This window comes from Alexandromys fortis, unplaced genomic scaffold (assembly GCF_014885135.2).
Source record: "Alexandromys fortis isolate MF-2015 unplaced genomic scaffold, M_Fortis_MF-2015_v1.1 scaffold_79, whole genome shotgun sequence".
Taxonomy (NCBI): Eukaryota; Metazoa; Chordata; class Mammalia; order Rodentia; family Cricetidae; genus Alexandromys; species Alexandromys fortis.
In genome coordinates, this window is record NW_026067964.1 from 4783760 (window position 1) to 4808686 (window position 24927).

Below are 24927 nucleotides of genomic sequence, written 5' to 3' on the forward strand. Positions count from 1 at the left end.
ACAGGCGCGCACGCACACACACGCGCGCAACTTGGAGGCAGCAGGAGTGCTCTGCTATTTCTCTAAAATAGAAATCAAAATTATATTTTGGTGCTGTTTTCCCGACCTGGTGGCAGCAGACAGTCAGAGCAGGTTTGCCACTGCTGGTTCTCCCTCGTGAGCTCAGCAAATGACTGCTATTTCCCACCTTTAGTCTACTTTGGGGGCAAGTGCTTTTCTAGGAGTTTTTGCTAAGAAAATGGAAAACTAGAAAACAGTAGTAAAAGCTGAAATGTATGTGCATAGTACTTGCATTCTTAAACCACTTGGCAGGTCTAAAAAGCTCAGGGCCTCACAGTGTTATTAATGTACTGAATAAATGTCTGCTTCTGTCTGGAATTTTATCATACATGTCTTTATCATACAACAAAAGAGATAGATGTGTAACCAATTGGTAAACTGTCAATGTAGAACATATGTGAGCTTCTATTGGCTTAGGAGCATAAATGTGAGCTATATACAATTTAGATCTTGCATAAAATTATTTTAAATGCAAATTTTAAGTAGTACTTTATTCACATCGTACAGATTTGCTAATTTACATAGTAGCTTTTAAGTTCTTGTTTTAAATTGAACTACAAGTTACTGAATTTTAATCAACATCTTATTTTTGTCCAGAACATGAGAAATTTACAGTTGGGGACTGAAGAAGCCATCCACTGTACCAGAAATCATTTTCTGGTGTTAAATAGCTAATGGAAGCTCTCCTCACAAAGAGAGGATTCCCCCAGCGTTTGAGACAGGGATTCCAGCATTTCCTCTTTACAGATTCTGAAACAGGGTTATTCCAGCATTTCCTCTTTACTGATTCTGAAACAGGCTTATTCCAGCATTTCCTCTTTACTGATTCTGAACTTCAGATTGCTCCACCCAGCTCCGAAGGCTTCCAGGTTTTCTTGTGAAAGGGCAGGCATTAACTGGGCGTGTTTCCCCAGGGCAGCAATGAGTAGAAATCCCAAACATAGGAAAACAGAAGGCATGAGGAACTTTGTAGAGTCGTGGAATCGAAGGGGTACACACCTTTAAACTAGCCCCTAAGTTGTCCTTAGGGACATGTGGACACAGTCTCCCGGGAACCTGGTTCACCTTCATTTCTGCTCTGAGTCTGACTCAGCATTTCAGAGGATACTTTGGGTTCCTCAGTGAGACGGCATGCCTGTGTGTACCTGCTCATCAGGGCCCAGACCTTGCCCAGTGCCTCCCTGCCTTGTCATATTTTTGGCTTGTGGTAAAGTGACTTTTGGAACTCCGGACATTGCTGTCTTGGAGGACTATGTACATGGGAAAGCACGGTACAAGATGACAGCCCTTTTCTGTCAGGAAGGCAAGTGTCCTCAAGCTAACACTGCCCCCTTCTTATTATACACAAGAGACTCATTCAAAGCAAGGAACAGGTGGTCACAGCTGGCTTAAGCCAATCATGAACCAACAGGTGGAGCCGAGCATGTTGCTGTTGGAACACAGTGAGGTTCCGTGGACAGTGAGGCAATAGATCCTGAGTAAGCAGGTAACCTAACTCCTGAAGTAGAGCCTGGGGTTGGTTAAACTGTGGTGCAGCTTCGCTGCCTTGTTATCCATTCAAACAGACTCCTGTACATTTGGCTGGGCTGGAGAGATGGCTCAGTGGTTAAGAGCACAGACTGCTCTTCCAGAGGTCCTGAGTTCAATTCCCAGCAACCACATGGCAGCTCACAACCATCTGTAATGAGATCTGGCGCCCTCTTCTGGCACGGGGACATGAATACATGGAGGCAGGATGTTGTATACATAATAAAAGTAAACAAATCTTAAAAAAAAACATTTGGCAATGCTTTCTGACCTTTAAAGGCAAGTTGTAGGATGTGTGGTCACACATGGACTTAGCATCCAAGGAGGAGGCAGACTTTTACTTCCTTTTTACTCTCACTGTGTGTGAATTCAATCTAAGGTCTCATGCATGCCTGCATAAGCGCTCTACTGAGCTGCACCCCAGGGACTACTGAAAGAGTTAAGCTGGGAAGGGGCTTTCACTGGATTGCCCTTCGCAGGGTGACTGGTTGATTGGAGGGGGAAGAGGACGGCTGGAGACTTGGAGGGTTCGTGGGTATTGCAAATCCTCTGCCTACAGCCAGTGCTGTACCGTGCTAGAAGGCAGGAAACCTTGTGTTTCTCACCATTGTTTTCTTCAGCGCCTAGTTGAGGGTGTTTGCTGGGCAGGTCCTTGGCTGGAATGCAGTGCGCTTTGGCTGTGTATCAGGGACTGCACTAGGCACTTAGTTTGTATCATACCCGGCTCTTAAAGAATTAGAAAACCCAGGCTTAAGAGGTGGTTTTGTTTGTTTTGGGGGTGGGGGCTGGTGTAGAGCTCAGCGGTAGAGTCCCCAGCATCCTCTGTATTTAAAAAAAGAAATAGAAAAGGTAGGGGCTTTATTTTGTTGACGGTAGAAGCCTGCTTGCTGGAAGCGACAGCGACACCCCATCCTGCTGGCTGGGGGTTCCTTTAAGTGGGTAGAAATCTCAGGAAGAAATATGTCAGGTTCTCTCTAGTGGCGTTCTTTGACTGGTAGCAGTGAGCCGCTGCAGTGGGCAGGCAGAAGCTGGGTCACAGTCCGTGTGCACTCCCCTGCCATGTCTCTTAACCCTGCAGTGCCCGTGAGACCCTCGGTCCCAAACGCTTGTCAGCTCCCTGGGTCTCTTCCGGCACGGGGCTGGAAGCTTTTCTTCTCTGACTCCTTACAGCTCCACATCCTTTAGCCTCAGCCTCCACTTTCTTGTCCTCTCTCTCGATTTCCCTCCTTGCTCTGGCCACTCTCAAACTGTTCAGCCACTGGCTCTAAATGCTGCTCTTTATAACTTCCACACTGCGGCTCCTGCTGGGCCAACCAGGGTACAAGCCAGCGTGTCTCAGCGAGCTGGTGGAGATCCCGGTGCCTGGTGCCTCTGCTGTGGTTTCCCTCTGCCCCTCCTTCCGTCCCTCCCTCCCTTCCTCCCCCCTTCTCCTTCCATTTCTTTTTGCTATTAGCTCAGACTACACTACTCGAAGTAGGTAAGACCATTCTAAAGAAAAGCCTGTTGTTGGGCCTGCTTTGCAGCAGCAATGGAGGTAACAAAGGAGCATGCCTATCAGCCGACCGGCGGAGTGAGTCTGAGCCGCATGCTTGTGTAGCTGGGGAATGTCTGTATATCAGAGTTTGTTTTGGACGGTCAGTCACATCGATGCTTTGGATTTGGACCAACCACAACCTTGTTTCTAGACACCGGTTGAGTCTCCCTGTTCGACCACCAGGGGACGTGCTGCCCCTCTGGCCAAGGAGGAAATAGTTGCAGGATTATCGTAGTAGTTCTTCTAGTCTTATGGCAGCCAGAGTCTAGCACCACTGTTTTTGAAGAGCCTGGCTGAGGTTAGCGCTGCCACAATACCACCATCAGGAGCGATACCAATAAGTAATATGCCACCTCAGCTTTGCCTGTGTCATAGTCAGGGTTACTATTGCTGTGATAAAACACCATGATGGAAAGGATTGAAGGATTTGTTCGGCTTACACGTCCACATTATAGTACTCATAGATTGCTAATCCTGCTTCCTAATAGAGCCCAGGATGGCACCTCCCACAACGAGCTGGGTCCTCCCCGACAATCACTAATTAAGAAAATGACCTACAATCGGGTTCTTTTGAAGGCATTCCTTAACTGAGGTTCCCTCCTCTCAGATGACTAGAGCTTGTGTCAAGTTGACATAAAAACCAACCCCACAGCTTTGCCTTATTGCTTAGCTGCCACCGCCACTGCGGCCACAGCGAAGAAGAATCGACTGGGTCATTGCGCACTTGTCCCAAGGTAGCTGCGGACTATTCATAATGGCTGGTGCTGGCTTGAGGGTGGTCCCAGTTGTCTCTTAGAATGACAATAGTCTTTTTCTCAAGGCAGCCAAAGCAGCAAGGGAGAGCCTAAAGGCTGCTAACTAGGGAGTCAGACTGCCCCATCCCAGGCTGCCTGCGATGACTGTAGGTAAAGGTACCCCTGCCAAACTTGATGACCTGAGTTCCATCAGGACCAACGTGGTGGAAGGAAAGCTCCAGCTCTGGTGGGTTCCCCTCTGGCCTCCACTCTTGCACAGGTATGTATGTGAATGCCCACACACGACTAGGTGAATGATAAAGCAATGGAAACCTTTGTCCTGCTCTTCCTTAACATGGTGCCTGATCTGCAGGAAAACGGAATGGCAGAAGTACTCACAATAGGAACTTAACTCATAATTAACACTAGTTATTTTAACAGATCCTAACCATGCTTAGTGCCTGGCCAGTGGCTCAGGGAGAGGTATACCCCCCTTTGTGTGTCTCTGCAGAGCTGGGGTTTTAGTCTTTGTTCTTTTCATCCGCAGAGGGTTTGGTAGTCCTGGGTTCAAATTAGGGCTCCAGCCCCTCTGAGCTGAATGACCGTTGGAAATGTATTTCATCTCTGCGCCTTGCGATTACTGGGAAGCTAATGAGATGGACCTCTGTGGTACTGCATAATAAACCCTCGATGGTCGGAGAGTGTTGGCACTGTTTCCTTCTGTGCTGCTGATCCCCCAGGTGTGTGTGTGCATGTGTGTAGCAGCCCTGGAGTGGACATGTGGTTACTGGCATCAGGGGAGATTCGAAATGGGGCTGATACACTCACTTCATTGCCCACAGAGAAAGGTAGTAGGTGTAGACACTTAGGTGCAGACAAGTCTTGAGTTAGGAACTGTGTTTCTTAGTGGATGTTAGAGACCAAGTAGGAGGTTGGTAGGTGAGATGGGAGAAAACTCAGAAGTTATTGTAGGTGGTCTTTACTGTCAAGGGAGGAGTAGATTTGGCAAGACTTCAGGGAAAAAGAAGACTTTGGAAACTTGTGTTTCAGCATCATACACTGAGAGACATAGCCCTGGGGTGCGTAGCGCAAGCCAGGTATTGTTTCAGGTTCTTAGCGAGGCCACACGAACAAGGCACACGGACAGCCTGCTGCCTTCATGGAGCCTACATTTATTTTCAGCTAGAACTGGGCAAAATGCAAAGGCCAAATGATCCGTGAAAGGCCTGAGAACGGCATGGTTTTGATCCAAAGAGTTCCCATTCATATACAGAGTTTTAAAGCTAGATTTCTGGGGGCAGTCGGGGTGAGGAGGAGTCTTATTCCTTTTTCATGTTTTCAGATCTGTCTTCAAATCTACTTAGAGGAGTCTTACGAACTTTGTCTCGAACTATTCTTAGTCATCCTTTTGAGATTTGAGACACGGAGATGACAAGAGAATCTTGCTGAGGCTGTGCCGCTCATTTGATGGTGCAGCATCTTATCTTACTGCCTGAGTGTAGCGACAGCAGCGAAGACGGCGGGTCACACCCTTCCCAATCCAGCAGTCGATGAGGGTCACACCAAAAATCAAGACAGAAACCGTGAGTCAGGCTGCTAGGTGTTGGTGCTAACTGAGATAGCCCCTGGGGGCCACCGAGGGGAACAGGAGAGCAGGGGAGGGAGGCCCATGTGTATGGATATAAGGATGCCCCTGTCTGCTCAGGAAGAAAGTGCTCGCAAAGTTATTCTTTGGAGAAGTGAGAGCTCATCATCTGTGTGAAGTCGCCGTGGCATAGTACCGCTCAGTGAGCAGAAGACAGAAGTAGCTGGCGGAATGTTATTAGATGTATTTGAAGAAGTGAGAGTGAAATTACATAACTTCCCATTACCAGCAGACTCAAAGGTTAGGAAGGTCACCGGCTCATTCACCTGAACATTACTTATCTTGACCAAAGGCCCATGAGAACCATTCTGAGAGAACAAGGCTTTCATTACCGTTTAATGCTTCTTTCTTAAAGCTCTATTTTAATTCGATGAAGTCTGAAATATCATAATTAAGGTTTTCATAAGAAACATTTAATACTGTTTAAGTACATAATGGCTGCTAGCGTTCCATGTCATAAACCAACTAAAATGGGCTTTAATATCTTCTGTAACTATGATGCCTTACTTAACCCTAAGGCACGGTGCTGCCAGGCCCTCTTATTAGTCACACGAAAGTAATTATCATGGCTTCACCATCATTTCATCTTGTTAGTCGGAAATATTAACCTGGCTAACCATGCGCCATAGTCTCTGGGCTCTAGCACTATTTTTAAATATGAAAAAAATTTCTTAAAGATGCCTATTTGCTAACTCAAAGAATGTCTTTAAAAATGGTCTAGAGAAACAACCTAAATGTCCCTCGACCAAAGAATGGATAAAGAAGATGTGGTACATTTACACAGTGGAGTACTACACAGCAGAAAAAAATAATGACATCTTGAAATTTGTGGGCATATGGATGGATCTAGAAAACATCATATTGAGTAAGGTAACCCAGACCGAGAAAGATAAATATAGTATGTACTCACTCATAAGTGGCTTTTAGACATAAAGCAAAGAAAACCCAGCTTACAATTCACAATCCCAGAGAACCTAGACAACAATGAGGACCCTAAGAGAAATATACATGGATCTAATCTACATGGGAAGTAGAAAAAGACAAGATCTTCTGAGTAAACTGGGAGAGTGGCTCACAACCATCTGTAATGAGATCTGGTGCCCTCTTCTGGCCTACAGACAGACATACAAACATGGTATACATAATAAATAAATCTTTTAAAAAATTGCAAACGATTAGTGAAATGGTGGACTCTGGTGCTTTCTGTCTTAAACTGCGACATGACATTCAAGCCAGCTGTAAAAAAAAAAAAAAAAAAAAAAAGGAAGTCTTACAAACTATTCCCCCTGACAAGCAAAATTTATCTATTGGAGCCAAACCAAGAATCTAATAACTGTCACCTTTCAAACCTTTGCTTATCAACTAAAGAATTAAAAAAAATTGAACAGGGATGTGGCTCATATGCCTTTAATCCAAACACTCTGGAGGCAGAGGCAGGTGGATCTCTGTGAATTTGAGGCTAGCTTGGTCTACATATAAAGTTCTAGGTCATTCAGTGCTAGTGAGACCCCCTCACACACACATACACACACGCTACTTCCAGTTAATCTGCTAGGAATTTTTTAGAGAATTAAAGATAAATGAATTATAAGACAGGACAACTTGTAAGCACAGATGAGTGACTTGCACAGCCCTAGGGAAGACAAGACCCCAAGCAGCCATATGCTGACTGGGCCTGGTCAGAGACGTTAATACCTTTATGGAAGAGTCATGGTCTTCCAGATGGGTGGACTTACCACGTGCTCGGCAGGTGTGCTGCTACCGAGCCACGCCCCAGCCCTGGGTGGGATTTTTACACCCGGAGACAGAAGGGGTTTAGAGGAAGGCAGGCAAAATGGGGCAGAGGTACTAAGAACAGGGCTGTGGCCAAGTTGAGAGATGTGGGGGGCAGTGATAAGATGAATCCCAGGTGAATGGAGCATGGCGCAGGGAGGGTGCTGAGTTTCACAGACATAACCTCAGCGTGCCTAGGCTTCTGTGGATGCATTCCGGCAGCATTCTGCTTCACAGCAGTTGGGCAAGGGCGAAGGGAAAGCCTGTGAGAATGTGTTCCCATCTACACGATGAGCACGCCAGAGACTGCTAGGTGTTCTGGGAGTGGTCTTTGGAGACAAGGTCTCGGGTAACCCAGGTTGGTCTCAGGACGACCTTGAACACCTGATTCTCCTGCCTCACCTCCCAAGGGCAGGGATTGTAACAGTCCATCGCCAAGCACCTAGCACAGCTGCAGCACATGCTGAAGGCTCAGGTGATGTTAATGTCACTATTTCCACAAACAGGAAATGGAGGCAAGGTGCAGGAGAATTGTCTGTATTCTGTCAATCATGTTAGAAATAAACGCTGATTGGCCAGGCAGGAAATATAGGCGGGAAAACCAGTCAGGAAGTAGCAATGATGTAATGAGAACAGGAGAATTCTGGGAAGGAGGAAGTTGATTCTTCCCACTCCTGCCCAGACCACCAAAGCAGCAGGATGTGATCTGCCTCACTGAAAAAGGTACTGAGCCACATGGCTAACACAGATCAGAAAAATGAGTTAATCAAGATGTGAGAATTAGCCAGTGAGAGGCTAGAGCTAATGGGCCAATCAGCTTATAATTTATGGAGACCTATGTGTGATTTTCTTTGGGGCTAGAGTTGTGGGGTACTGGGCGGGACAGAAAACCCCAACAACAAGCCAGGCCCGCTCATGTTACAGAGGCAGGACAGGGTCCAGGGGACAGTGCAACAGCTAGGAAGGACACAGCACCTGCAGACAGCTGGTCAAGTGCAGATCCTGACTTGACCACTTCACTAACTGTAATCTTGTACAAATTAACCTCTCGGTTTTTCTTTAAAAATATTTTTATTGAATTTACTGTGTAGGGATATACCATAGAGTATGTATGGACGCCAGAGAACTTGTGGGAATCAGTTCTATCCTTCCACCATGTGGGACAGATCCTGATTAAACCCAGGTCTTCAGGCCTGGCAGCAAGCACCTTTACCCACTGAGACACCTAGCTGGCATTTTTCTTGGGCATGAAGCAGGCACAGTAGCAGTACCTCACCTAGGAGCTGTGGTGTGCTTGATAATGCTTTAAGTGTCCAGAAGACACTAGCTATCCGTTGTCAGTGGTGGCAGGATATGCAAGTCATGGGGAGAGTCATGGAACAGGTAACTGGGCATAAATGTCTAGACCCAGAGAGAGTAGTCCAGGCTGGGATGTCTCAGTGAGTTGCTTGCCCAAGTTACATAAGCTCTACAAGGAAATGGACCAGGAACTGGATGTAGAAGTTGGCCCGTATAAACCACCAGACAAATCTGAAATATATGTGGATGCTTAAAAAAACTGTCATATATATGTAATAACATATATCATATATATGTATATTCATTTTATTACCCTTTCAATTTTCCTAGATGGTTCAAATTAAAAAGAATTTGAGGACAAAAGTCGTCTGAGTAAAGTGTTTGGTAACACCTTTAGTCTCAGTGATCAGGAGGCTAAGGCAGGTGGATCTCTCTGAGTTCAAGGCCAGCCTAGTCTGCACAGTGAGTTCCAGGACAGCCAGGACTACATAGAAAGACCCTGTCTTTAAAAAAATAATTAGAAAAGCATACTAAGGAGAGCAAAAGGGCTGAGGGAAATAATATTTGGCTTTGGGTAGCAATGACACGTGGAAGGGACCAGTGGAATCGGGTGTGGCAGGTGTGGGCAAGGACTTCTTGACCTTCAGGGGAAAGAAGCATTGTTGGGGAACAAGCTGGAGAAAAGGAGGTAATACGACAGGGGTTGATACTGTGGTGAGATGTGGCCTTAAGATTCTCCTTTGGTTCGGGGGAGGTCTTTGGGGGCCTGTGGGGCAAGGAATTTATCTTCCTAGTGACAGATGATATCTAGCAAGTAACCTGACAGGAAATGGGAGACTATACTTCCGTTGGGTCGGATCCAGGGAGAGATTACTTAAGGAAAAAGGTACCCGTGGCCTTGTGTGAGCCCTGTGAGCAGACAGGAGCAAAGGAGTCTCTCTGGGACTGGCCCAATGCAGGGTTCTACAGATGCTGAAGGTAGGGAGCCGAGCCGGGGAGTCAATGAAACTCAAAGTCCCTTTTTGGAACTTGGTACTGGGCCAAGTTTAAACACTAGGAAAGAGTAGACCCTGGTGTGTGTGTGGGGGGGGGGGGAGAAGAACACATTTTCGTTTCCATGCCCCTCCCCCTGCCCCTGCCAGGCATATAGGCACGAGGTGTGACGAGTCTTTGGTGTTTAGAGAGCCTTCTGAATTCAAGAGCCTCCAGCCCTTAGGCACTACCATGAGATTACTGGAGTAAATCTCATGCTATGTGGTCCATGCTGAGCACCCGATCCGGGCTCCAGGAAGAAGTCCTTGGGCGCTGCCAGGCACAGAGTGGCCTCGCTATAGCAGGACCTTGGTGACAACGTCGCCGGGGACGTCCCCATCAGGGTCCTCCTTGAGCAGCAGAGGCCGAGGAGAGGGGGGCGCCGAGAGCCCGACCCCCGGGCTCTGCTCTCGCAGCCAGGTTCTCAGCGCCTCGCGCTCGGCCTGTAGCTGGCGACGCGCCTGCGCCATGGCGCGCTCCTCCTGCCGCAGAGCCCTGCGCCTGCGCTCTAGCGCGCGCTCCGCCTGCCGGAGGGCGGCCTCGCGCCGCTCCAGCTCCAGTTCCCGCCGGCTGCCGCGCACGGCCAGCGCGCCCATCTGCTCCAGCAGGCGCGCCCAGTCGCCCTCTGCGGCCAAGGCGGCGGGGGCGGGCGGTGGAGGGCAGGGCGCGGCGGGCGGCGAGCTCCGAGCCCCGCTCTTCTCCAGCTCCCGCAGGTGCGCGCCGCTCAGGTGTCGCCACAGGGCCCGCGTCCACGCCTGGAAGCCCGGGTGGCCGCCCACCTGCTCCCCGCACAGCCGGCAAGTGGCCCAGGTGCCCGTCGGGTGCCCGGGCCGAGCCGGGGCCAGATGGAAGTAGCCCCAGGCTTCGGAGTACGGCGCCCCCAGATGGCCCGGAGCGGCGGGTGCCAGCCCGGGACAGGGGCCGCTCTGCCCTGCAGTGTCATCAGGCCTCCAGCTGTCTTCCATGGTCACTTCTCATTCCTTCTGCAGTGTCTGCATACAGGGGTTGGGGAGAAGAAGAACAACAGTAATCATTATTTTATACACACAGATCCTATAAATGTTAGTTGAGGACAAAACTTTCCTTTTTATGGTGTAAATCTTGGAGTGTGTTTTTTCCACCCCTCCTTAATACTCAAGCATTAAATGCCCATGTCTAAGAAAAATCTTCCAGAGTAAAGTGTCTCCCTGTAGCACATATATCAAGTCCTGGAGATCTTACAGTGCTTGCCTAGCCTACACAGTGCCTGGGTTTGATCCCAAGCTCTACGTATCGAGAGTGGTGATTACAACAATGTATTTAGAAAAAAAATGACCATATCGGAAGACATGATATGCTTTCAAAATATGCACAAAATGTAATTAAAGTGGACTCCTAAACTGTTGCCTTTAAATTAAATTATGAGCCGGGTCTCAATGGTCTTAAGGACCTGGTTACAGCCCTGGAGGTTCTTAACCCACCTAGGTCCCAAAGTAGAAACAGTGTACAGGATAAGTCAAGGTTGATCAGCAATGTTTAGAGTTTGTAGGACTCAGAAGCTCCATAAGAAGTCCAGAGGGCCAGTCTTAGGTAGCAGGAGAATGACTGGTGGATGCCTGTCTGGTGTTTTCTTTCTTTTTTCCTGAGCATTTTATAAGTACTCAAGACATATGACAAATAATTAGCCTTCCTTATTGCTCATCCTACCTAAGTGGCACAAGCTTGCTTGGCACTTCCAGTTAAGGGTGGGGGAAGAAAACCAATGGTGTATGCTTTGTTTGAAGTATCCACTTGGGAACCCAATGTGGTGTTGTAACTGTAATGACCAAGTCTGGGACGTCTCTGAGCGTCGTAGCATGGGTGTGCAGCCAGAGGACACCACTGTGGGATCAGTGTTTCTCTCCATCTTACTTAGGCTCTAGGGTTGTCACTTGCATGGCTAGTCCTTTTCTGCTCACTGGCCAGTGACTGTCCTTTCCATGAGGAGCACAACACAATATGCTGACACCCCCAAGGCCATAAAAAAGAAGGCATCTGTTCTTTAGTGAACGAGTTGGAAATGGGCCAAATGTACGGATCTAGACAAACTTTCTCCGAAAGTTAAAAAATGATAGTTAGACCCTTTGGGTTCTTCTGAGGATTCAGGAAGCATCATGGCCAAGGGAGAACCAGGCTTAGTGAACTAGCCAGTGACTGCTCATGCTACCAGGTCCTGAGGGAGCAGCAGCAGAGATCATAAAATTAAAGAATCTGTTAAATCCATAAAAAGACTGGGAAAAATAGAACATCTGTATATGTACATGTTATAAATATGTATATAAATATATGTGTGTGTACTGTATATATGGTTTATATATTTGGGTTCCCAATTTTACAAAACAAATAATGGGTATAAAAGGTAGAAATTTCCTGACAATAATAATAATAATAGTTGGTGCTTTCAATACTCAATCCCATCTCCAGACAGAAAATCCAAACTAAAGATCAAAGTATTCTGTAAACTAGAGATATATGCAGACTATCCATGCAAAAGACATGGGTTATAAGTTATAAGTTCTTTTCCTGGCCCATGGAACAGGACTCCTTGTTCTCAAAGTCTTAGTAAATACAAAGGCATCAACAAATCCTAGTGCAGCAGAACCAGAGAGGAACTACAGGAACTAGCCATACATGAGGAAATTTCAAGTGAATATGAAAGCAGAACCTCTGGGTGCAGTCAGAGGATGATTTATAGCTTCGTGTGCTTACATTAAAAATCCAGACAGGTTGCAACAAAAGGCTAATGATGTACCCCAGGGTATTACAGAATGAACAAGCTAAACACCAAAGGAGTAGGTGTCGGGAAATTATTAAGACAGGGACAGAAATTAATGAAATGTAAACTAAAAGAACAACATATAAAAATCAATCAAAAAGTCAGATCTTTGAAAACAATAATCTCAGAATGACAACCCTCTAAGCAGTCTGACTAAAATCACGAGAGACTATCCCAATGTGTAAAAATAGCGATGAACTGAAGGAGGGAACATCAGATCCTAATGAACTCTGAGGGATTTGCATGCATTTTTGAAGATGTTTTCCATACTGTAAGATCCAGAAGGAATGAGTAAATTCCTAGCTGCATATGACCCACCAAAATTAAAGTCTAGAGGATACGAACAATTTAAACAGCTTTGTAACAGGCATTGAAGTCTCCCAACAAAGAAAGGTGGGGTCACTGCTGAATTCTATCAAATGTTTAAGTGAAGAAGCTAATACAAATTCACCTCAAAACTACTCCGTAAAATAGAAAAAGAAGCATCCTTACAATCCTCTCTTTATAAAGCCAACATTACCTCAATAGTAGCCAAGTCCAGACATGGACACAGCGAAGAGAAAACTACAGACTAACATCCCTGACGCAATAGGTGCTGAGGGATGTTCTAACTGTCTTCATTTCTTCAAGGCTTTCCTGCACCTGAGAAGAAATCATGTGAGTTTTGTCCTTAAGCCTATTTATGTACACTTTTGTATCTATCATCAAAAAAAATATCAACAAATGGTGGCTAAGACATAGGAAAAAATGAACCTTTCCCTAAGGCTGGCAGAAATGTAAGTTAGTATAGTTATTATGCTTATCAGTGTTTGGGGGGGTCCTTAGAAAATTAAATCCATAAATACAGTATTATCTATCTGTATCGTACATAGTATACATATGCCTGAACAATCAAAGTCAACATACCACAGAAATATTTGCACATCCATGTTTATTGCTGAACTATTCATAATGGTAGAGATATGAACCAGGGGCTGAACAGTTAAGAGCACACATTGCCCTCGCAGAGAACTCAAGTTCAGTTCCCAGCCCCCATGCAGGGTGACAACCACTTTCAACTGCAGGTCCAGGGGTACTTGTGCACACCCCGCAAATACACATAATTAAAAATAAGCAAGTAAAGTACTTTAAAGAAAGATACTGAACCAGCTTAGGTGTCTGTCAACAGATGATGGTATACACATACAAAGAAAAGTGAGATTGTGACATTTGCAGGACAGTGGATGACACCGGAGAGTAGTATGTGAAGTTAATAAGCCAGACTCAGAAAAATGCTATGGTTTCCCTCAGATACAGAATGAAGGTTTAAGTTTATATACAAATGGTATATATCTGTGTCGGACATGGATGCAGAAAGTAGAGAAAGGAGTCTATAGGGCTAGGGAGGGGACAAGAAAGGATAACAGAATACATATGTCATAGGAACAGGAGGTAGAACCATTTAGGGGAGAAAGAAGACCAGCAAGATGGGTGAGGGGTCACGAGCAAGAACAAAATATGGACACATATATATGAAAATGTCACAGTGAAACCCAGACTTCTGTATGCTGACCAAATATTAATCTAAAACGTAAAAAGTAATGTAAAAATATTTACTTTTTACATAATGTTAGTTAACTAACATGATGTTAATATTAGAAACAGTTCAGTTAGCTAGCTTTACCTAAATTTTTCTATATACCCTATCTTTGTTATTGTTAAGAACTCCGTTTTCTTCTACCTTGAATCAATCCTTTCCGGGGCTCCTTTTAATGATTAGACATAAACAGAAGATGGGATGCTCTTATAGTGAATCTAGTTTATTTCATAAATTTGGAATGATTTGACTGTTGCTCTGCCATTTTGACTGTCATGTGAGCCTCAGATTTCTTTCACTTGTGCCAAGGGCTCAGAGTCCCCACGGCTTATGCTCCTCCTACAGTGCCATGGCTGACCCGTCACTGTCAAGCTTTGACATCGCTGTTGACTGAGAGCTGTGTTTCCAGTAAATCCTGAGATGCTCAGAGGAGCAGCAGCCAATGGTGCCGTCTGTGGGGAGAGTTAAGGTGGACACAGCAGGAGGACACTAGCTCTGTGCTTTGTCCTCACCTGACTCAGGGACAGGCAACACTACAGAATGTGGACCAGCACAGTGCTGCCCCTCCAAGGTGATGGAGAAGGACATCCTTTGCCTGGCCAGCCCTTTACTGTAGGAGGTCTTAACCAATGGGAGACAGCACGGTATGGATCTGCCCCACCTTCTCAGTCCTCCATAGGGGGATGCATCCTGGCTGCCTGTGATATGACTTCATATCCAGGGCGGAAGCCCAGTCCTAACATCTGCCCAGCCTGGAATAGAGCCAAATTCAATCCAGCTTCACCTGGAGCCCAACAGAAAGTCCAGGCTCCTCCACCTGCCTTTGGGACTTCTTGTCATACAGAACACACCGGGAGTTCTTACAGGGGGACTTTAAAAGGCAAATGATCCAGTACGAAACAGGCAAGAAAGGTAAGCAGGCAAATGACTTCAGGCCAATTCAAATGTCTGTGGGAAGGCCATTCAGGGAAATGCTATGAGGGCAAGAGCAAAGAGTCATTGTAAATCCACTATCCTAACATCCAAAGGTGGGCAGGTATAGCCATCAGAGTCAGGAAGTGGGCAGAAAACAGGGCACGGTCACTTTCCTGCTGAAGGTCAGAGAGCTTTGAGGAAGTCCATCTGGAAGTTTCTACATCAGTTAAAAGCTAATAGATGTGATATCTATTCTGTAGAACTAAAGGTACCAATACATGAAGTCACCTGTGCTAGAATGTTTATTTCATTATTATTCAGAATGGGAATCATAGCTGAGCATACAGTGTCTGTTTGCAACAGGGAACAGTATGCAGCCATTCAAAGGGTGGGGAACCTGCCAGGTGTTATAAGGGAAGGTTTTGGGGTGAGGCAGGAATTCTAGATGTTGTAAAGTGTATATAAATCACATCATTTCTGGATAATACCAGATCACTATAGCGTTGTAAAGACACAGGTGTTCTTCAGTTCATGACGTGGTTACAGCCTGGGACTCATTATATGTGGGAAATACATTTCTACTTATGTAGAAACTGTATTTAATACAGTTAGTCTCCCAAGCACCATGACTGAGCACCACAGTGTGCTACAGGGCATCAGCTGTTTCCTCTCACGACTGCCAGCTTCCTAAGAGCTGCAGCTGGACATTCCTACCTAGCTGCCCATGCTGTGTGCTGCTGGCCAGAAAAGATCGAGTGTCAAAATTCAAAATATGGCTTCTACAGAAAGTCTCCTACTTGCACACCATCATAGCGTCCAAAACTCCTATATGGAGCCATCTCCACAGACTTGGATTAGGAAAATAAGCAAGGAGACACTACAGACTGAGGTGGAAGGTGATGGGAAAGGCGGGGGAGAGAAAGTAGTAAACACAAAAGCCAAGGAAAAAGTCTCTAAGAACGCCATATGGTCGATATGCCTAAACCTTACCGCAAAGTATGTATGTGGCAAGATCTATATGTAAATAAAAAGTGGCTTTTAATAAACAATTCTTGGCATCTCAGCTATGAGTTCAGATAGGGACAGTGCCAGAGTAAAACCCCTGCTGAGGCACTTGGAGATCCACAGGCTCAGGGTGTTGCACTGGGAGGGAGGAAGTGAATGTGTAGGACCCGTCAGCGTAGCATGGTCCCCCGTGCCTTGCACCAGCAGCACCGTCTGTACCCACGAGAGGAAGAGGCTCAACCTGTGCATCTCCTTGACCCAGAGCAGACACCTGGCTGCACCTGCTGCTGCAGGTGCATCCACTGGATGCAGACCACATGCTACTACAGGGTGACCGAGATAGGGGATGCCTGACTCCAGCACTATGTAAACTTAAGGCATGCACTACAGAGGAGAGACCAGCATTTCCTGCTCAGCTGCGCCTACACTGAGGTTTTAGTGGCTGAAAAGCAGTGTTGTTTCTGGTGGACATTCAAAATGGGAAGAATCCCTAATGATTCATAATGGCAAAAGGAAACCAGAAGGGGTAAGAGACTCATGACCATTGCTCCTCAGATTCATTTTCACTTCCTAAATGGATCTTCTCTCTCTCTCTCTCTCTCTCTCTCTCTCTCTCTCTCTCTCTCTCTCTCTCGCACGCGCGCACACACACACACACACACACACACACAGACTGCTCATCACTCAAGTCCTGGGGACTACAGGAAGGTGGGCTAGCCCAAGTCTCATTCTCCCTTATGGAGCCCCAAATAACGATGCATAACCAAGAGCTATGTGTGTAACTAAAGAAAAAAAATGAAAACCAAGAGCACCCTTTGTTCTTTTCCTTAAACGTTTTTTAAAAACAGGCACACGGATACCAAGAGATGCGATTACTTTGCTTTTGTCCAGTTATTCCATCCAGCTTTCTCGTCTCACTGTGCGCCTGCTCAGAGACCCACAAGGGCCCACTGCTGACTATCTCTGAAAAGCAGCGCACTCTGCCTTCAGGTAACTACCTCACCACCTGGGAAGGGATGGAGAGATGTTTCCAGCGATAGTTCCGATATCCCTGGTTAAGATCAGACCAGGGTTTGGCTCTAAAAGAGTTCTACTTTGTTAGTATATAACTAACAGGAACTTCTGCGTTCCTGTTTTAACATTAAACACATTCAAGCTACATGAAAGTACTGCCAGGACTAAAGTGACTTAGCAGTGACATATAGCAATGGAACTCGAGTCCAATTTCAAGGGGGAAAGGCCAACTCGAAGTCTTTCATGGCAAGGGGAGAGCACCATTTGGCGCCTTGCCTCTAGTTCTCCAGTGGCTAAGCTTCGCCTGGGGCTCTACTCTCTGGAAGGAGGGCTGAGCCTAGATCTGTGGGAGATAACAGATCCCCATTAATTATCCCTGCATTTGAGTCTATACTGAGAAATTCGGTTCTAGCAACCAATCAAGTTAAAGCCAGCTAATACCAACCCAGAGGCTGAAAGAAGCCATTAAAACCTGTAATTATGGAGCTCAGCAGATAAAGGCACCTGCCACAGGGGCCTGATGACCTAAGTTTAAACACCAGGACTCATGGTATAAAGAGAGTACCAACTCCCATAGATTGTCTTTAGACCTCTACACACATGGGCACCCACACACATACACAAAAACAAATAAATGCAAAGCTTAAAAAACTATTAACATGGTCTTCTTATACACTGTATACATACATACATATATATTTGTTTCACTATAAAATTTGTCATTAGACAAGCAGACATTTCCACTGTTGGTACAACAGCACCTATCTGATGTGGGAGGGTCTTCTGTTTTGTGTTGATTTCATTGGTTAATAAAGAAACTGCCTTGGCCATTTGATAGGCCAGCCCTTAGGTGGGTGGAGTAGACAGAACAGAATGCTGGGAGGAAGAGGGAAGTGAGGCAATCGCCATGCCTATCCTCTCTGGGGCAGATGCGATGGAGCCAGCTGCCAGGTCAGACATGCTGAATCTTTCCTGGTAAGCCACCACCTCGTGGTGCTACACAGTTTATTAGAAATGTGTTAGTCAAGATGTGAGAATTAGCCGATAAGAGGCTGGAACTGATGGGCCAGGCAGTGTTTAAAAGAATACAATTTGTGTGTTGTTATTTCAGGTGTAAAGCTAGCCATGCAGGAGCCGGGCCACAGCCCGCAGCTCCTTCTACACCTATCCCTATTAATTCTTTTGTTGATGGTGATTCTTTTGTTTTCTTTTTGTGCTGTTGGAGACTGAACTAAGCATTCACACATGCGAGGCAAGGGCTCTATCACTGAGTTCCAGCCCCTATAAATGGAGTGAAGGAGACAGAGAAAGAGAAAGAAAACTATATTAAGTCTCAGACTCAGGACAAATGGCTGAGATTGCCATTTAACATATCCAAGTGGAAGGTGGCCACCAGTCTCTCTCAACAGCACCAGTACCTGTTACAGAGTCCTGGGCTCCTCTTAACACTTCTCAGCCTGCCCCTTACCCTAACTCTCCAGCCCAAGGGCTGGGCTTCCCTTCCCTCAGTCTCTGATCCCTATATAACCTCAGCCATTTTGGCTACCCAGGCTCTTGGTCTCTTGCCCTCCTGGCTCGCTCCTGGCCTCTTAGTTTCTCTCTCCTTCCCTATTTCTTACTGCCACCCCCATGGCCCCATTCAGCCTGGACCCTTCCAGATGCCACTGGCTGCACTCTCATATCTACAATAAATCCCCTCCACCCATCCCTAGGGGCATCTACCTCATTTCCCGCCCCCACCCCTGCCATCACGCTGGAGCATCTCCCCCAGTAACTCTAAAGCCCCCTGCTGTGAAGTACACCTTTATTTCAGAACTACCTTACTTTGTTTAATACATAGGGTCATTCTACAAAAACCCATGAAAATTAATTTTATTATTTTATTCTTCCGCTTGCACACGTGAGAAGAACTGGGCAGGCTGGAGGCCAAAGGAGCCGGAAATGTTTTCAGAAGGAAATAACAAGCAAAATCCAGTCCTGTTTGCTCTGTGGTCAAGGCTAATCCCTTCAGCTTGCCCGACAGAGTAAATAAGCAAGTAAGTGTTGACTGAGCCTGGATCTAGCATGAGAAACTGATGTGATTACGAAATCCACAGATTATGTGGCGGCGCTAATGGCACTTTCATTTACTTCATCCAACAGTGGCTTAAATCAAAGCAGAACAGAAGAACTAGGCCCGGCAGCCAAAGTAAGGAGGCAACCACCCGTCACCTGTGATCTCTCCCTCCCTGCTAACCTATCAGCTTCCTGCATGTATTCATATACTTATAAACAGACCCAGGCAACTGGAAAAAATTAGTCTGGAATCAATAGCCTGAAGACATACATGAACTTAAAAGCCAGTAGAGGGGCTGGAGAGATGACTCAGTGGGTAAGAGCACTTGCTGCTCTTCCAGAGGACCAGGTTTCAGTTCCCAGCATCCGGGTCCAGCTGCTCCTAACTGCCTGTAGCCCAGCTCTGTGGAATCCGACACTCACTCTCGTTTCCACAGGTATCCTCATACATCCACACACAGGGTGGGGCATACACACGACTAAAAGGAAATCCTTCTTTGAAGTCAGTAAAAATCATTACTGCAAAGTGTAAACTGTGTTGTGAAATAAAGGGGTGTGCAAAAACGTAAGAAGAAGATAATATACGGGCTGTAAAAAAAACAAACAAAAAACAAAACATATGCTGGACCCATAGCTAATTAATTACCTTAATGTTTTAAGCTGAACTCTCAGCTATTTCTACTATTAGCTATAAGTCAGCTATTAATGCATTTTAAAATAAAAAGTATAAAGCACTAGGCCCTAAAGTGGATCTTTATTGCACCTCTGCATTAATTTTATATACATGTATTCCCTTGGTAAAAGTGGCGATCCAGTTTGTCTTGTAGACACCCATTTCAAAGGAATCATTTTTAAAGCACAGGATTTAAAAATGCCGTGCTCTGAAGACCTTTGTAGCTTAAAAGATTTTTATGTTGAGAATGACCTGGTTTGGACTCTTGGTCTTTTTACACAATCTCCTATACCTTTTGTCACTTGCTTTGAATTATTTTGGAGGTCAAAAGTTGTACTAATGTAGTACAGGAATCACCAGGAGTGGTCCATGTCTTTAATCCCAGTATTTGGGAGGCAGAGGAGAGTGGTTTTCAGGAGATCTAGGCTAGCCTTGTCTACACAGGTGAGTTCCATGTCACCCAGGAATACACAGTGAGGCCCTGTCTTAAAAAAAAAAAATCAGGAATAACACTAGTTATTTCAATTTATTAAACTAATTCTTCAACAGCTGTTCATAACCCTGAATCTCAGCGATGCCAAGTACTTATTTCTTTTTTCTTCCAAAGAGAAAAAAGCCAGCCTTTTTAGTAAAGCTTTGGGAAGGGTCACGGATGGCTTACAGAGCCAACCGCTCCAGTGTGCTGGGAAGGAATCAGGGAACTCTTTTGTTTGTGACTAGTGGAGGAGGGGATACTGGTTTACACCGGTTTTCTGCCCTGCACAAGTGGAACACATTAACCAAGTCACATTAAGTGGAAGAGATCCCTGCTAGGCGCACAGCTACGGTCTGGGCTCAAAGTCAGACTTCACCACGGCAACTTTATGGGGATGGTTTTTCCATTTTCCCCCCCGGAGCTGGCTGACCACGGAGAACTGGGAAGCTCAGACAGGCTGGGCCTCTCTGCAGAGCCAGGGGTGGCAGGATCACCGGCAGGAACCCGCGGCTCCCGCCTAAGAGCAGCGTGGCCTGGGGTCTCCCGAAGTCCCCGAGGTCCCCGGGGCCTCCCCGCACCCAGCTCACAGCGCTCAGGCCGCAGGCGTCCCCGTCGTTCCACCCCCTCCCCCCGCCCCGCCTCGCCTCCACCCGCGGTCTCTCCGGTCCCCGCGTTCCAGCCGCCCCTAAGGTCCCCGCGGACCCCGAAACTACCGCACCCCGGTGCCCTGTGATGTCCTCGCGGGCCCCCGCGTCCCTCGACATCTCCACTCGGCGCCGCAGGCGTCCCTCCCCTCCCGCCACGCCCCCGCCCTGGACCCGCAGTCCAGCCCTAGCCTTGCTCACCCGGGCGTCGCCGCGATGGTCGCCCCTCGCCTCCCGGCTCCTCGCAGACATTTTGTCCCGGACGAAAAGTGCCGCTTCCCCCTTAAAGACACAGCGTTCAATTCGCGCGTCTGGGGGCGTCCGGGGGTGGGCGTGGGGGACGGTGACGTGGGGTCTGAACGCGGAGCGCGGCAGCCCCTCTTAAACCATCCGTCGATGAGAGGTTTAGAGCAGCGGGAGAAGAACTAGTTTAATACATAGAAATTAGTCGGGGTTTTAAAACGATGCAATAGCGCAGTGATGCTGAAAATGTTAATTGCGGTTCTGCACGTTTGCGTTAACCTTCCAAGACCTGGATTCAGCTAGATGGGCGCGCTGCTCGCGTTCTTTCAGTTTAAGACCTCTGATGCTGCACAACTCAGCAATCCTTGCAATCAAGAACTAAAGAGGAAAAGGTGTCCACCAAAACATCAGCATGGGGTACTACTTTTGTCTTGACTATATTCAGCAATAGCGTCTACGTGATTTTGCAACAATTACATCAACCGCAAGCAGCTTCGTTCTTAGTTTCTGTATTCCACACCTCAGGTGGAAAGATAAACTTTTTGAGGGCTTGCCCGCTGGAGTGCGTGTGAGCGCCCTGGGACTTTGCAAGTTGACGGGAAGTCCTGTTGTGTAGTGTTTGCTGTTTCAGCCAAGTAAATATTCCCACCACGTAGATTGTAATCTACAAATAGCAGTAAAGAAATTACTTGACAAGGTCCTGGGTGCACTGGGTAGCTCTTATGCACAATCGGCACATTCCGCTCTTTATTTATTCATTAAAAGCTGCACTATTTTTTGTTGATGATGTTTTAAAATTACTGGTGTATTTGAGCAGTGCGGGTGTGGGGCTGTGCATTTTTATGAGTGCAGTGCCAGTGGGGTCCAGAAGAGGGCATTGGATCGCCTGTTACTGTTACAGGCTCTTGCTAGCCCCTCAACGTGGGCTGGGAGTTCTTTCCAGCGGAGTGGTCCTGCTTTTACCCTCTGAGCCATCTCTTCAATCGAATGTTTTGCTAGCCGGAAGTCAATGAGCAAACAGGCATTAAAAAAAAAAGGAACAAGAAATCATTGGGTAAACAATACAACCCTTGTTAACGGCTTGGGTCAAGTAATTTAGAAATGGAGGTGCTGGGGAATGACCCCTTGGCCTTGCTCATACCGCGCATGCTCTGCCGTGGAACTATTAATATAACCCTCCTCGTATTTTTCTTAACCTGATAGGCAAACTAGAGCTGGAAAATCTACTTGTTGAATTTTCTCTTTTCTATATCAAGGATGATTTCGGAAGAAAGGAAAAGCTGTTTGAGTATCTTGAGAGGAATAATTTTGCAATGGAGAGGTTAACTATTAGATCTCTCCTACCCCTTTTAAATTTATTTAATTTTTCACACAATGTATTTTGATCATAGACTTTCTTTCTAAAACCCCCAAAACTAATAAAAAAAAAAAGATCACATAAACACAGTGTATTATAGTCAGGGTTCTCTAGAGTAACAGAACTTATAGAATGAATCTCTCTATATGTAGAAAGGGGAATTGTTAGAATGACTTGCAGGCTGTGGCCCACCTAATCCCACAATGGCTGCCTATAAACAGAAAGTCCAGGAATCCAGTAGTTGTTCAGTCTATGAGGCAGGATGGTCTTCAGTATACACTGGAATTCCAAAGAAGTAGGCTCTACTGCCAGTGAAGGAATGGACTTGCTAACAAAGCCAGAGTAAGCAGGCAAAGAGCAAAAGCTTCCTTCTTCCATGTCCTTATATAGGATTCCAGAAAAAGATATGGCTCAGATTAGAGGTGGGTTTTCCCATTTCAAAAAAAAATCTGGATTGAAGGTGTATTGTTGCAGAATATTCGTTTAACTATGCAAAAATGTTTTTCATTTGTTCAGCTATGTAAAAATGTGTTGCATTTGTTTATTTACGTAAAGATGTGTTGCTGTTTTACCTTGCCTGCCTGATTGGTTTGATAAAAAGTTGAACAACCACTAGCAAGGATGGAGGTACAGGTGGAACTTCCCATCAGGGAGAGTGTGTAGGAAGAGGAATTTAGGCTCGGAGAAGAAAAAAAAAAAAGAGATGCTGGGAAGACATCCAAGGCCAGCTAGTCAGATATGGAGGAAGCCAGAAACTAGGACTTGCAGTATGAAAGAAAGGAAAAATAATAATAATAAAAAGAAACCCGAGGCAAATATATACATTAATAGGAACCAGTTAAATGAAGTCAGAAGAGCTAGTAGGACAAGCCCAAGCTAAGGCCAAGCATTTTATAATTAATAATAAGTCCCGTTTGCTAGGTAGGCTGCTGCAGCCTGCATTGGCTCAGAAACCCCCACCTGCTGACCATCACAAAAATCTGCTTGTTTTCCCAAGAAGCTGCTGCTTTCTACACTCCGAGGCATCCCTGCAGTTTATCCCCTACCCAAGGAGTGGGCTAGGTTGGTGTTTTCACTGGACCTTGCTTACAGAATCTCAGTATGGGCAATTCCTCTAGTTTTTTATTGTTCTCTTAACAATATACAAATAGCATCTAATTTTTATTTTTTTTTTAAAAAAAATCTCTTTTTTCTCTCTGCTGCCCTGAAATTTGGCAAAGAATAGGGGCGCAAGATATTTGTACTCCAGATTAATGCCAGAAACAGCTCAAAATCTGCTGTGTAATCTTTATTTAAGACAACAACAACAACAGAAACCAGTTTGAGAAAAGTCTTATGGAGATTGACTAAGACATACAAGCCCCCAGCCCTGAACTTGGAATACATCTTTCTGGGGCATCCTCTGTATGGCTTTGCTCTCTAGGTTTTTTGCTTGTTTGTTTGTTTTTTTTTTTTGCATGCTACTTTATCTGGATTTTGTACCGGACTAATCTGGCCTCAGTAAAGGAATCGAGAAATGTTCTTTTCTCTTCTGTTGTTTTAAAGAGTTTATGAAGATCTGAAAATGCTTGAACAGTAAAGAAGGTCTTTTTTAAACAGAGGAGGCTGTCTGGGTCTTGCTGCCTGTTTACAGACATGCTTTGTTGTTGTTGTCTGATAGTTTCACACATGAATGGTAGTCATTTTCAACCTTAGCTCGGCCCTAGCTTGATTTTGCTATGTCCTGTGACCAATTGCCAGTGGTCTTTTCAGATATAACAGGGTCTTACTCTCCAATGGGTAACCAAGAGCAATGGTAATAGCCTCGATTTTTTTCAGGGGCCTTCGGGACCTGCTTGGCCAACAACGCAGAGGATGCTATCTACACCTGGCATTGGAACTTTTCATTAGTAGCCTATGGCTTCTGGGAGGACCATTGTCCATCCGTGGAGGGTGAAATGGATCATCCCCTTTTAAAAAGTACTAGCTAAATCTCTTCATGTGTTTCAGGTCTGGATTATTTGTTTCTTGTGGCAGTTTTGATAGTTTCTATCTTTTAGGGGTTCATTCGTTTCACTTCATGCGCTGGGTATGGCCGTTAGAGCATGTAAGTCCTTTTCATTGCTCTCAGTCGACAGTGGCATGCTCTCTTTCACTTGGTCCCCACACAGGGTCCTATTAAAGTGTCCCTTGAGGTCATACCACCTGCCGTCAGCTAGGCACCTTGTAGGAACACCTGCATGAAGTTCATTATCAGACATGCTCTTCCTTACAGCTGACCACTGCACCCCACATTTTCTCTCTGTAGATCCAGATACTTTCTCTGATGTCATAGTCTCTTCAGAACAGTGAGGACCAGGTGTGTATAACAAGCCAGCCTCTCGCTTTAGCTCCCCGGTGGGCTGGGTGAAATTAGTGTATCAGCTCCACAGAAGAAATGGTGTAATGCATCCGATACGTAGCCTTTTATCGTTCTGGCGACCGGAGGTCAAAACCAAACTGTCAGCAGGGCCATACTACCCAGTTTTTAGGAAAATATTTATGGAGATTTCTCCTGGGGACGTGAATTATAGACCTGTGTGTTTGCACCACT

At 45.9% G+C, this 24927-nt stretch overlaps 1 protein-coding gene and 1 non-coding gene across 3 annotated transcripts; both read right to left on the reverse strand.

Annotated features, from left to right (window-relative positions):
- Nucleotides 1-8321: 8321 nt before the first annotated feature.
- Zbed3 (zinc finger BED-type containing 3) lies at nt 8322-21162 on the reverse strand. Of its 2 annotated transcripts, XM_050153904.1 has the most exons (3): nt 20957-21162; nt 12919-13040; nt 8322-10596 (listed from the first exon to the last, which is right to left on the reverse strand). In XM_050153904.1, exon 3 carries the CDS (start codon nt 10567-10569, stop codon nt 9901-9903), a length of 669 nt encoding a protein of 222 aa, XP_050009861.1. In that variant the 5' UTR covers nt 10570-10596; nt 12919-13040; nt 20957-21162; the 3' UTR covers nt 8322-9900. The 2 variants fall into 2 exon arrangements, with proteins under 2 accessions (XP_050009861.1, XP_050009862.1); XM_050153905.1 differs by lacking the exon at nt 12919-13040 and having other exon boundaries at nt 20957-21161.
- LOC126508597 (small nucleolar RNA SNORA47) lies at nt 14512-14650 on the reverse strand. The gene has a single exon (XR_007593898.1). It is a non-coding gene; the product is annotated as a small nucleolar RNA SNORA47 (small nucleolar RNA).
- Nucleotides 21163-24927: the final 3765 nt, after the last annotated feature.

Coding starts and splice junctions, on each gene's coding strand:
- Zbed3 (XM_050153904.1), bottom strand. CDS start 10,569: ATGGAAGACAGCTGGAGGCCTGATGACACTGCAGGGCAGAGCGGCCCC.